The sequence below is a fragment of the Oryctolagus cuniculus genome, chromosome 7 (genome assembly GCF_051225735.1).
Source record: "Oryctolagus cuniculus isolate XC-2025 breed Fujian yellow rabbit chromosome 7, ASM5122573v1, whole genome shotgun sequence".
In the NCBI taxonomy this organism is placed as follows: domain Eukaryota; kingdom Metazoa; phylum Chordata; class Mammalia; order Lagomorpha; family Leporidae; genus Oryctolagus; species Oryctolagus cuniculus.
The window spans coordinates 26324353-26336792 of NC_142873.1; the positions used below are offsets into that span (position 1 = coordinate 26324353).

The 12440-nt window shown below is 37.8% G+C and overlaps 1 protein-coding gene across 9 annotated transcripts in view; it reads right to left on the reverse strand.

Moving 5' to 3' along the window:
- The window catches only part of SUCO (SUN domain containing ossification factor), a 123395-nt gene that overhangs the window by 50404 nt on the left and 60551 nt on the right, over nucleotides 1-12440 (reverse strand). For 5 of the 9 annotated variants that reach the window (XM_051857109.3, XM_051857108.3, XM_051857107.3 and 2 more), the window contains 4 exons: nucleotides 10157-10177; nucleotides 9900-9955; nucleotides 9025-9116; nucleotides 7897-7962 (listed from right to left, as the gene is read on the reverse strand). In XM_051857109.3, coding sequence (XP_051713069.1) covers nucleotides 7897-7962; nucleotides 9025-9116; nucleotides 9900-9955; nucleotides 10157-10177 — 235 coding nt within the window. The remainder of the gene's footprint in view (nucleotides 1-7896; nucleotides 7963-9024; nucleotides 9117-9899; nucleotides 9956-10156; nucleotides 10178-12440) is intronic. The other 4 variants (XM_089299533.1, XM_070077348.2, XM_070077347.2 and 1 more) reach the window with 1 other exon arrangement.

Below are 12440 nucleotides of genomic sequence, written 5' to 3' on the forward strand. Positions count from 1 at the left end.
GCTGAAATAACTATTTTTATCAATTATAACACACACATTCTTCCATGAATTGAATGGGAAAGAGAATAAGGCAAGTTAAGTAAAAGACAAAATCATAAAACTCAAGTTTTATGGCAAATTGGCAATTTAATTTTATGGCAAACAGAATGATTTGCCTATTTGCTAATACTGTCTTTCTTTCCAGAGAGGATATCTAAGTATACATGGTATGAAACTTCAATATACACATCAATAGAGAAATTCACACATGTAGACCTCAAGATAACAGAGTTCCATAAAAAGCTGGTGCTAGGAACAGCTAGTAGTGTGATGTAGTTTCAAGGGAAATTAACCTACATCTCCAAACTAATTTCGAATTCCACTGGAAGTTAATTACTTCATATTAGGTATTTCTACTAAAATACTAAGATCTAGCAGGGGCTACATACTAAGACTCATAAGTTATTTCCAAGTTTCCTTTCCTAAAAGAGGGCTCCATAGTTTTTTTGTTTGTTTGTTTCTATTTTTTTATTTTCTGCTGCACTAGGGGCTTGAAGGGCAGGGCCCGGTCCCGGGGGCTGCTGGTGTGACACACCCACTCCTGACGCGCACTGTGGCCATCCACACGAGATGAGCTCGTAGCTGGGGTACGGGGCTGTCCCATGATGGCCTCCTGAGCCTGAGCAGCCACGCATGGGCCTCCTCGTATTCCCTGCAGGACTCTGGGCACTCATGCATTCCTGGGTGCCTCCTAGGATCCTCCCAACTCCCTTGGGCCGGGATGAGGTGCAGCCCCAGGAAAGCCTGTGCCACCTTGCGTGTGGAGGCCCACGGGCAGCAAGCTCCTTAGGCCTACAGCCACGCCCGACCCTCCACCTTGCCTGGACAGCTGGAAGCACAGAGATGGGAGGTCTCACGGCCAAGCCAAGAGCTTGCAGCGCGCACTCCCAAGGCCTCCGGTTGCAGTTCCCGGGAGGATGGACCTGGCTGTGCCTCGGCTGGCTCCCTCCCTCTGGTCCGGCATTGCAAACACAGACCTGCTTCTGTCCCCTGTGTTCCTGGCCTTAACGCACTTAGGAGCGGGCAGGCCCCCCTCATCTTCCGTATGCCATTCATATGCCATTTGCTCACGGAGTCTGCAGGACCCCGGAGGCCCCAAGCGGCTGGCTCTAGGAGCCTGCCCAGCCGGTGCTGCAAACTGGACACAGGTGCTAGCTAGAGGCAGTGGCCAGCCTCAGGAGCACACCTGCGGGCATCCCCGAGCCCCACAAATATTCTCTGAGGGAAGCTGGGGCCCCCGGTACCGTCCTCCTGCCGGCTCGCACGTGCGCTGCTCCATAGGGTTTTAATCATACTTTCAGTGAAAACCAAAGATGTGAAAAGTAGGAAAGGATCTAAGGGAGAAAAATAGTGCATCAAGAAGGCTGGTGCTCAGCCTATAAATATATGCTTTACAGTGAGAGAAAATAAAAGATTTAGAATTTTAAGGTGATCACTAGTGGTAGCTATAATTTTTATATTCACATAATTATAATAATCTGAATGACATCAAAGTAGTGGCACTTTGCTTCCAATAATTAGTATGGCAAATAAAAGTTTGATATTTGCCATTTTGAAAAAATAAAATCACATTTTTAAATGTCTTACCCTTTAACCAGGCATACTCATAAATAGAGAAGTAGCCCTGGTTCTTACATAGGCTAAAGACACGTCTCAGAACAAGTTAATACCTGGAATGGAACTCAGTATTTCCTCCCAAACCAAGATAAAGTCAGGAACAGAAACTCCTATATCCACATAAACTCACTTTTAATGTCAAACAATACTAAACTACTGGATACAATTCCTTATTTATGCTGTAAAGTTCAGAGAGGTTGACTGTTCAAAATCCAAATTTTGTAATCAAGTCTGTTTTGTACTTCAACATGAGATTTGAACCCCAGATTTCAAATTTTTTGGCATTTATTATTAAAGAACTCAGGAAAGGAATAGATCTGTTAATCTGTGTGAAGACATTATCTGTACAGTTTCATTTTTTTAACCTAAATTTTTTTTAAAGATTTATTTTATTTATTTGAAAGACAGAATTATAGAGAGGTAGAGAAAGAGAGAGGTCTTCCATCTGCTGGTTCACTCCCCAGATGGCTGCAAAGGCCAGAGCTGCGTCAATCCAAAGGCAGGAGCCAGGAGCTTCTTCTGGGTCTCCTAGGTGGGTGCAGGGGCCCAAGGACTTGGGCCATCTTCTACTGCTTTCCCAGACCATGGCAGAGAGCTCGATTGGAAGGGGAGCAGCCAGAATAGAACCGGTGCCCACATGGAATGCCGGTACTTCAGGCCAGGGCTTTAACCCACTGCGCCACACCACCGGCCCCTAACCTAAATTTTAATACTAGCACCTACACAATAAGGAAGATGCCCACTATCTATCTACCCTTTAAAAATATTATTTATTATCATTATTTCAAGACTTGGTTAAAAAATCAAACTTGCAAAACTTCTACTTTTTCAGCTTACTGCCATCCTAACTAAGAAATAAATTTCCTGGGGCTGTGGAATAGCAGATAAAGCCCCACCTGCAGTGCCAGCATTCCACATGGGCACTGTTTGAGTTACAGTTGCTCCTCTTCCAATACAGATCCCTGCTAATGCACCTGGGAAAGCAGCAGAAGATGGTCCAAGTACTCACCTGTACCCACGTGGGAGACCCAGAAGAAGCTCCTGTCTGCCAGCTTTAGATCAGCTCAGTTCCAGCCTTTGCGGCCATTTGGGGAGTAAACCAGCGGATGGAAGATTCTCTCTCACTCAATCTCTCTCTGTCTCTGCCGCTCTGTAACTCTCTCTTTCAAATAATTAAATAATTTTTTTTTTTTTGACAGGCAGAGTGGACATGAGAGAGACAGACAGAGAGAAAGGTCTTCCTTTGCCGTTGGTTCACCCTCCAATGGCCGCCTCGGCCGGCGCGCTGCGGCCAGCGCACCGTGCTGATCTGAAGGCAGGAGCCAGATGCTTTTCCTGGTCTCCCATGGGGTGCAGGGCCCAAGGACTTGGGCCATCCTCCACTGCACTCCTGGGCCACAGCAGAGAGCTGGCCCGGAAGAGGGGCAACCAGGACAGAATCCGGCGCCCCGACCGGGACTAGAACCCAGTGTGCCGGTGCCGCAAGGCGGAGGATTAGCCTATTGAGCCGCGGCGCAGGCTAAATAAATCTTAAAAAAAAAAACTTTCCTACATTTTGACAAAACTGACTAAAAATCTTTTTTTATTGTTGTTTTGTCTTTTAAGAGCAAGCAGCATATTGATTATTTTGACCGTTCTCGGCTTGCATCCAAACACATGACAATTTGTCACCATGATGATCTGGCTTCTAAAAAGCCTTCACAATACAGAAATAATGTCAATACACTGAAAAAACTTAGGTAACTGACCCTAATTTCTTATGGAATAGTCAACTCTTTGAATTGGGCAATTGATTCATACCACCTTCTTTTAGGAAAAAAAAAATTCTCCTAAGAACTAAAAATCTCCATGTTATTATTCAGTCTTTGGTACACCAATGGCTCCTTTTGATATAGAAAACAAACTTTTGCCTAGGCTGCTGAGGCAAAATGGTTTATACCTATGTGACAACATGATAAAATAAACTAATAAAACAACTACTTTCTCCTATGTATACTCAGCTACCCCTAAAGTAGGCCTACTTCTATTTTCCTTTACTTCTAGGACTTTAAAGTGTGTATATATAAAACATATTTTGACTTAAAATAAAAAGTACATTTTGGCTTAAACATGGTACATGTACATATCCTTAGCAGATAAGGCAATTTTAACAAAACATAGACCAAATACTGTAAAGAAGGACTGGCAAGAATATCAAAATAGATATCTGTCTGACAAATCCATATTAACAAAAGCACAATAATATGGAAAATCTTGTTGACAGAGGGTTTAAATGCTTTAGTTTAAGAATGTAAATAAAAGAATTAGGTAAAGAAATTGACAGAACTGGTATACACACAAACCAAGAATGCTGCTCTAATGGCGTGATTTCTCCTTTTTTTAGTAGTTAAGTAAATTAAATATTAAGAACGCTTATAAATGCACCACACACACTTTTTGACATCAGAAGCATAATATATTCTGGTGATATATCCATATATTTCCTGTAACTACTAACTAACTACAGGTTGAGCATCTATAATACAAAAGTCTGAATTCATATGTCCCAAAATTCAAAATTCTTTGATCACTGCCATGACATCATGTGAAAATTTCTCTTCCTAACCTCATTTGATAGGTCACTGTCTGAAAAAAGGCATACTAACAATATTACAGAAAATTAACTTTAGACTTATATGTATAAGACATATATGAAACATGCATGAATTGTATTTAGACTTTGGCAGCATCCAAACATATCTCACTACGTATATGCATATACTCCAAAATCTGAAATCCTAAACATTTACAATACAAGTATTTCAGATAAGGGATATTCAACCTGTATTCTGTAGCAGAAGGAAATGATATTTCTATTAAGATTAAGAATACAGAATTCTATTTTGTAGGTGCTATGTGCAAAAGAAAAAAGGAAAAATATATCAAGTTCAAAACGACTGAGTTCAAGCTAACAGAGAAAGTGCTAATAATCATAGTCAAAGTTGAACATTCTTGTGCCAGAGATGAGCTCTTATACCACCTTGCAGGCTCAAAAATATGTCCAAACTCTTCCGAGAAGGCTATAAGAACACATTTAATGGGAAGCGTTAGGCCAGGTCTGCAAGTTTTTTAACAGCACAGTCTTCTCATTTGGCACACCTTCCTCTTGTTCTGAAACTTACAGAGACTGAGATCGGTTTAACCCCATTTTTGAGACCAAGGCTCAGGTGATATTCTCCCACCCATCTCACTATAAATATTCCTTTGACGCCTAAAACATTGGAAGGGATATGAATTGCCCTTCCAGAAATCCATAAAGGGAAAAATAAATGATGTATTACCAAAAAACACAACTTCTGAAAGACCCAAAAAGTAGGATCTAAACAAGATTCCATGTCTAAGTAATTAAAACATATTGCTCAGAGAAGTGCTAACTTATATACAGGGAAATGTCCCCCACTGATATATTATCATGGTAGAGTTTTAATGGCATCTAAGACTTAATCCCACAGAAAGAAAGAAAATCAAAACCTAGAATATTAGCAGGGTTGCTTTTATCAAAAATATGGTACGGCACAAATTCCCTAAAATCTCTTCTCTTTTCCAGTAACCAAGAGAAGCCTGAGATCTTTTAGTCTAGAGCTATTTTCTGAACCCAAAAAATGATACTTGGGGCCAGCACTGTGGCATCATGGGTAAAGCCGCCACTCGCATCCCATATGGGCATGAGTTCAAGTCCCAGCTGTTCCACTTCTGATCCAGCTCTCTGCTATGGCCTAGGAAAGCAACAGAAGATGGCCCAAATCCTTGGGCCCCTGCACTCACCTGGGAGACCCAAAAGAAACTCCTGGCTTCGGATTGGCCCAGCTCCAGCCGTTGCAGCCATCTCCCTCTCTTTCTCTTTCTTTCTCTCTCTCCCTCCCTCTCTCTCTGTGTAATTCTGCCTTCAAATAAATAAATCTTTAAAAAAAAAAAAAATGATGCTTTCTCAGAGCTGGTTCAGCATTACTAAGCTAGCTAAGTGACATTATAATGGCTAGCATGTAGACCTAACACAAATTTAAGTACAAAAAGAGTACTAATACCCAGAAATATAAGACAGCATCATTCCTTTCATTCTTAAAAAAACTATTCAAAAATAGCAGTGAATTAGGCACCTAATTTTATATCATGATCAACTAGATACACAAGGATCATATTTAAAAATACCACTAAAATCTAAAAAATCAGCAACGGGCTGGGCTTGTGGTACAGCAAGTTAAGCTGCTGCTTGTGATGCCAGCATACCATCACAGGTTTAAGTTCTGGCTGCTCTGCTTCTGATTTAGTTCTCTGCTAATGTGCCTGGGAAGATGGCCAAGGTACCTGGGCCCTTGCCACTCATATGGGAAACCTGGATGGAGTTTCCACTCTTGGTTTCAGTCTGGCCCAGCCCCAGTTGTTGCAGCTATTTACAGAGTGAGCCAGATAATGGATAATTCTCTCTCTGTCACTCTGCCTTTCAAGTAAATAAATAAATCAAAAAAAAAAAAACAGAAAAAGTATACTGACTGGTATATAAACACAGAAGAATATTACATGAAAGGATTGTTCATTCTACAGATACTTTTTATCACTCTTCCTCACATTCCTTAAAAAGTCCACTGAAAACTATACTCCTCTACTGAAAAGAAAAAGAAGGAAAGATTGTAAAACAAAGTGAAGTAATTCAACTCCATATACTGCACTTATGTAAAATGCATACCTAAATATATGCACTAGTGGTTAAATATCTAAAACAGCTATAAACTCAATGTTCACATTGAGATTGGTATTCAAGCCATTCAGTTCACCTAAAGCAAAAAGTTAGTTTTTCTATTTTACTATGATTTATTTTAATAAAATTCAATAATTAATCTCCAGGAGCCAGCACTATAGCACAGTAGGTTAAGCCACCACTGTGCCACCTATGTGCCAATTCGAGTCCTGGCTATATTTTAGATCCACCTTCCTGCTTATGTTCCTGGAAAAGCAGCTGAAGATGGCCCAAGTACTTGGGGCCTTGCCTCCCACGTGGCAGACCAACATGGAGATTCTATTCTTGGCTTGGGCCTGGCCCAGACTCTGCCATTGCAGCCATTTGGGAAATGAACAAGCAGATGGGAGATTTCTCCGTCTTTCCCTCTGTCACTCTGCCTTTCAAATAAATACATAAATTACTAATAACTAATCTCCAAATAAAAAAAGAGAACTTCTGAAGCCTTCATTGTGGTACAGTGGGTTAAGTCACTACCTGATACACTGACATCCTATATGAGCCCTTGATCAAGTCCCAGCTGCTCCACTTCTGATCCAGCTCCCTACTGATATGCCTGAGAAAAGGGCAGAAGATGACCAAGTGTTTGGGTACCTGTTACCTAAGTGGGAGACCCAGATCAAGTCTCAGGCTCCTGGCTTGTTGTGGCCATGTGGAAAATGAACCAGCAAATGGAAGATCTCTGTGTGTCTGTGTGTCTCTCTCTCTCATTCTGCCTTTCAAATAAGTAAATCAATCTTTAAAAAAGGGGAGAAAATTTCTTCCAGTTAGTTTTATATTCTCGAAGATTAACCAAAAACAACATTAAATGGATCTATCTACATTCTAACAGCAAAAATAAAGCACCAGTTGGATAATGGTCTTTTACTAACAGGCTCCTTAGCCAACCTACCACAAGGTGAAGTACTACTTTGGAATGAAAACTAAACCAAACCACCAGGTATCTTAGTCATGTGTGTGTGTGTGTTTTTTTTTTTTTTTTCAGTTTACAAAGTTTACAAAGAGTATATTATTACTGTTATTGGTACTCACTATTATTAGTATTATTATAGATAGGAAAAGCCTTTATATTTTGTAATTAAGTAGTCAACTAATTATATACATAGATTAATAAATCCTCATTTGCTAAGATTTCCTGATACATGACCTCTAATAATCCTTTCCCAAAATAAATTCATGGCCTTTTCTTCACTATGAAAAATCTGCCCAAAAATAAGTGTGCTTCGAGTTGTAGACACACCTATATTGTGCTTGTATTTTTCTTTCTCCTCTTTCTTTTCAGCCACAGAAATACCGTTTTCTACTCATTTCCACAGAAATACTTTTCAAAAGGCAGTATCTTTGATTTCAACTGACAAGTTCAACACTGGGGGTAGAAGCCTCTTTAATTATACCAGAACAAAATGTTTATGAAAAAGTTGAGAGAAACACTTCGGGAGTGTTTAGAAAAACTCCAAAATACTCACTTGTAGCAGAACCAAGAAGATTTTTTGAAGATTTATCCTCTACAGTATTATAATCTAGTGGATAATCTATTAAAGAAAAACAAAAGGAATTATTCTGAGAACTAGTTCCAATAACATCATGTTTAAAAGTTCAAATTATGTCTTGTCCAAGTCAACTGACATTTAAAACATTTTATAATAAATATTAATTATATAGATAAAACTTATTCACAAAGGAAAATGAGATATAGAAGCCATTTAACAAACAGATGTAAACAAAGGAAAATAGTTACAATGCTTACCAAAATTTTAACCACATTGTTAAGGCTTTTACTCAAGCTTTGAAAATACTTTGTCAACCCCTAGTCAACGTCTTCATTTCACTTAAGGGTAAATGAAGGAAGAAGAAATTCAGATTGTTCGAGCTCCAGTTTATGACATCCTAAAATAAGGGCTTGATGAAGCAGAAATAAGATTGTGGTAAAATCTTCCTTTTCCCATTTAGGCTCATGGGAGTTTCTCAAAGTCTCAGGCCTTATTGTGCTTGCTCTTAGACTCAGGGCTAATCAAAGGAATTAATGCTCATTCCCACTATTTCAATTACCTTATGAGTTTAACAGGTTTTTGTTAATAGAAGGGAGTTGTAGTTATAAATAACTGGCCAATAAATTTGGAACACAACAAAATTTGTGAAGCAATGATATTAGAAAATAAGTTCAAGAAAAATATGTTATTAGGTTTACAAACAACAAAATAAAACCTAAACAAAAACCCATTACTATTAAAATTTTAGAAGTAAAAACGTATTCCTGGGGCCGGCATTGTGGCATAGCTACCTACAATGCTGACATCTCATATGGATGCTGGTTTGTGTCCTAGCTAGTTTACTTCCAATCTAGCTCCCTGTTAATAGTCTGGGAAAAAGCAGCAGCAGATGGCCCTGTCATCCACATGGGAGCAGGTAAAGCTCCTGGCTCCTGGTTTTGGCCTGGTCCGGTGCTGGCTGTTGCAGCCATCTTGGGAGTGAATTAGTGGAATGAAGATCTCTCTCTCTGTGTGTCTCTTCCTCTCTCACTGTAACTCTTTCAAAATAAATAAATGAATAAAAAACAACTGATTCCTAATAGTCACCTACTTAAGGCCACTTACCATAGTCCTCATCAAATAGTTCTTGACGCTCTGACTGATACTGGGAATCAGCAATTTCTTCATATTCTTCCACCATGCTAGTGCCAAATACCCTATTAACAACAATTTCATAAAAGACTTTCAAGACCAAACAGAGCAGGGCAGAATCATCTCATAGTAAATGAAAGCCATCAACTTTAATCTTGTTTAAGGCTACTGGCTTTTAGACTCCAATATAATGGCTATTTCTTCCATTTCAATCTTCAACTGTTTCCATTAACATGTAAAACTAGGAGTGGACATATGGTTTACTGGTTAAGAAGCCACCTGGTATACCTGCATCCCATACTGGAGTGCCCGGTTTTAAATTTTGGCTTTGTTCCTTAATCCAGCTTCCCAGTGTGCACCCTGAGAGGTGGCAGGTGATGGCCCAAGTACTTAGGTCTCTATCACCTACATACGAGATTCCAGTTCCTAGCTACAGCCTTGCCCAGCATCAGCTGGTATCACCTACATACGAGATTCCAGTTCCTAGCTACAGCCTTGCCCAGCATCAGCTGGTATGCGCATCTGCAAAGTGAACCTCTCTTCCTGCCTTTTAAATTAATAAATAAAATATTTAATTGAAGCATTTGGAAATTTATCAGTCTAAAAATGTTTCCATCTATTATAATTAAAGCTGAAACAGCAGGCAAGCTAAACCAACACATCAAATGAAGTTTATTTTTCAAGAGAATATTTTGTGATGTTTTTCAAAATGCATTCAAGAGAAAGAAAGAATTAACAGTTTATATTTCTACAGTATTAACTTTACATGACAAATTATTTCTCCACTTTGGATGTGTTTTGTGCATCATCTTTTTAAAAAAGCATTCAATAAAGGTGTTTTGTATTACCTTATAAGGCTTAATGGACAAAAGTGCTCTGATCCAAAATGTGATACCAACTCCACCTAAGAATAAAAAGCATATGAAACATGAAGCTAGTAGAGTGTATATGAGAATACCCAAGAATATACTCAGGTTTCAATATATCATTTCTAAAAATAAATTTCTCACTTCCCCAAAATTCAATAATAGTAGTTTTGATTTTTCATAATGCATTAATATGCCATGCTCTGTTATTTAATATTGCAAAAGAGAAGGTTGCTAACCTTTATGTACTTGATGAACATCTGAAGCAAGAGAAAGGAAAAGAAAAAGAAATCAGTTCCAAAGTCTGGATAACATGCCAAAAGCAACTTAAGTCTTTGTAAATTATATTGTATAATTAAAGATAGAAAGCCATGTACTGTGATGGATAACATTGTAGTACTCTCAATTCTTTGCAGAAATCAAAGCAATGAATTAAATGGTTACCATTAAAACCTAAAAATATTATCTCATAAATCATAAATTAACTTTAAGGTAATAAAGCTAAATAACCTAAATTAATTACTACTATGTTATGTATTTGTTAGATATGATAATACTCTAAATCCATAGAAACAACAGGTGTGCTATATTACTTTAAATATTATAGATATACATCATGTATATATCTACAAATGAATTTATATACTGATATCTATGTACATATACATATGTATATGTCCTATATACATATTTACAAAAAGATTGGTATATTATGAATGTTACTTATGTTTGTATAATATTATATATAATGTTTCAGGAAAAACATGAAATTCTGGTATTCTATGTAATTTCAAATACAACTTAACAGAAGTGGAAGATAAATATATATATATATCAATTCTCTAAATATAAGCTATTAAAAAGTAGTTTATAGATTTGGGTTTAGTTCTTTTAGGATAAGAAAAACACAGCTAAACTTATAAAGCATTATCACTATAAAATCAACATCAGAAGTAAATGTTTTTACTTTTAGACTCAGTTCTACCAAAGAGGATTTTCTTTTTTAAAAAGTATAACTAGTGATCAAAATGTTCAATAGTCTCCCATCAGAAAAAAAACAAAAAAATAGAGAGCTTACATGGCTATTTTTCTAATGCCACCAATAAAATATTCTTTCATTACAAACAAGTACATGGCATAATGAGTGATTATCACAAACTATTTCATTTATTATGAAATGTCTTACTTCATTTCTATTTCATTTCTTATGAAATCAAATATAATTGTATCACCTGGCAAAGAATTTTTAACACCTTTTTCTTCTTCAGTGTATAAAGTTTTAGTTATATAGTCATTAAATAATTGTTTCAATGGTCATTTTAAAAGGAATTGAAGATTTGTTTTATTTTTCTGAACTCTTGAGTCATAAACTGAGAAACTATTTTTAAACAAAAATTTAGCATTTTATACTCAGCCTAGGAATACTACAAGTTTACCCATTTATAGAAGTCAATTTAATACATGCTTTAAAGGAGACAGTAAAATCCCAGAAGACAAAATTAAGTAGTCTTAAGTTCTCACATTTACAGAAAAGTTAGAAACTAGAATTGTTATCATTCCAAAAGATCATATTATTACCAACACAATGATACTTAAAAGTATGCCATTATTTTAAAGAAAAAAAGGGGCAGGAAGGAGAAAAGAAGGAACTTCCTCTAAAATGTCTAAATCCAATTAGTTGGTGGGGGAAGAAACAGCAATACTGAAGAAATGCTTAAAGGTTCACGTTATATCAAACTGGTATTTGAACATAAAATATCTCATTTGCCTTTATAAAAGACAAAACTCATAATGTCAAATTAACTGGATATTAAAATTGAAGTGATCTAAGAATCAGATTCTAATAATGTAGGAAATCAGACCTGCTTTTAATCAGACTAGCAACAATTTGAGTTTCAAAACAGAAATATAACGTTGTAAAGATGACATTTTAAAGGGCCAGTGCTGTGGAGTAGTGGGTAAAGCTGCCACCTGCAGTGCCAGCATCCCACATGGGCACCTGTTAAGAGTCCTGGCTGCTCCTCATCCAATCCAGCTGTTTGTTAATGGCCTGGGAAAGCAGTAGAAGATGGCCCAAGTCCTTTGGCCCCTGTACCCAAGTGGGAGAACTGGAAGGAGCTCCTGGCTCCTGGCTTTGGATTAGCCCAGCTCTGGCTGTTGAAGCCATTTAGGGAATGAACCAATGGATGGAAGACCTCTCTCTCTCTCTCTCTCTCTCTCTCTCTCTCTCTCTACCTCTGACTCTGCCTTTCAAATAATAAATAAATAAATCTTAAAAAAAAGATGATATTTTAATGTTAAAACTCAAAAAAAATTAATAACTATAATTTGAAACTTCATCAGAGCCAGAAGCACCTGGCCCAGGCTTCCAATGACACAAAATGGAATGTAGGGGCAGGAGCTGTGGCGTAGCAGGTAAAGCCACCACCTGCAGTGCCAGCATCCCATATGGGCACTGGTTCGAGTCCTGGCTGCTCCCCTTCCGATCCAGCTCTTTGCTATGGCCTGGGAAAGTAGTAGAAG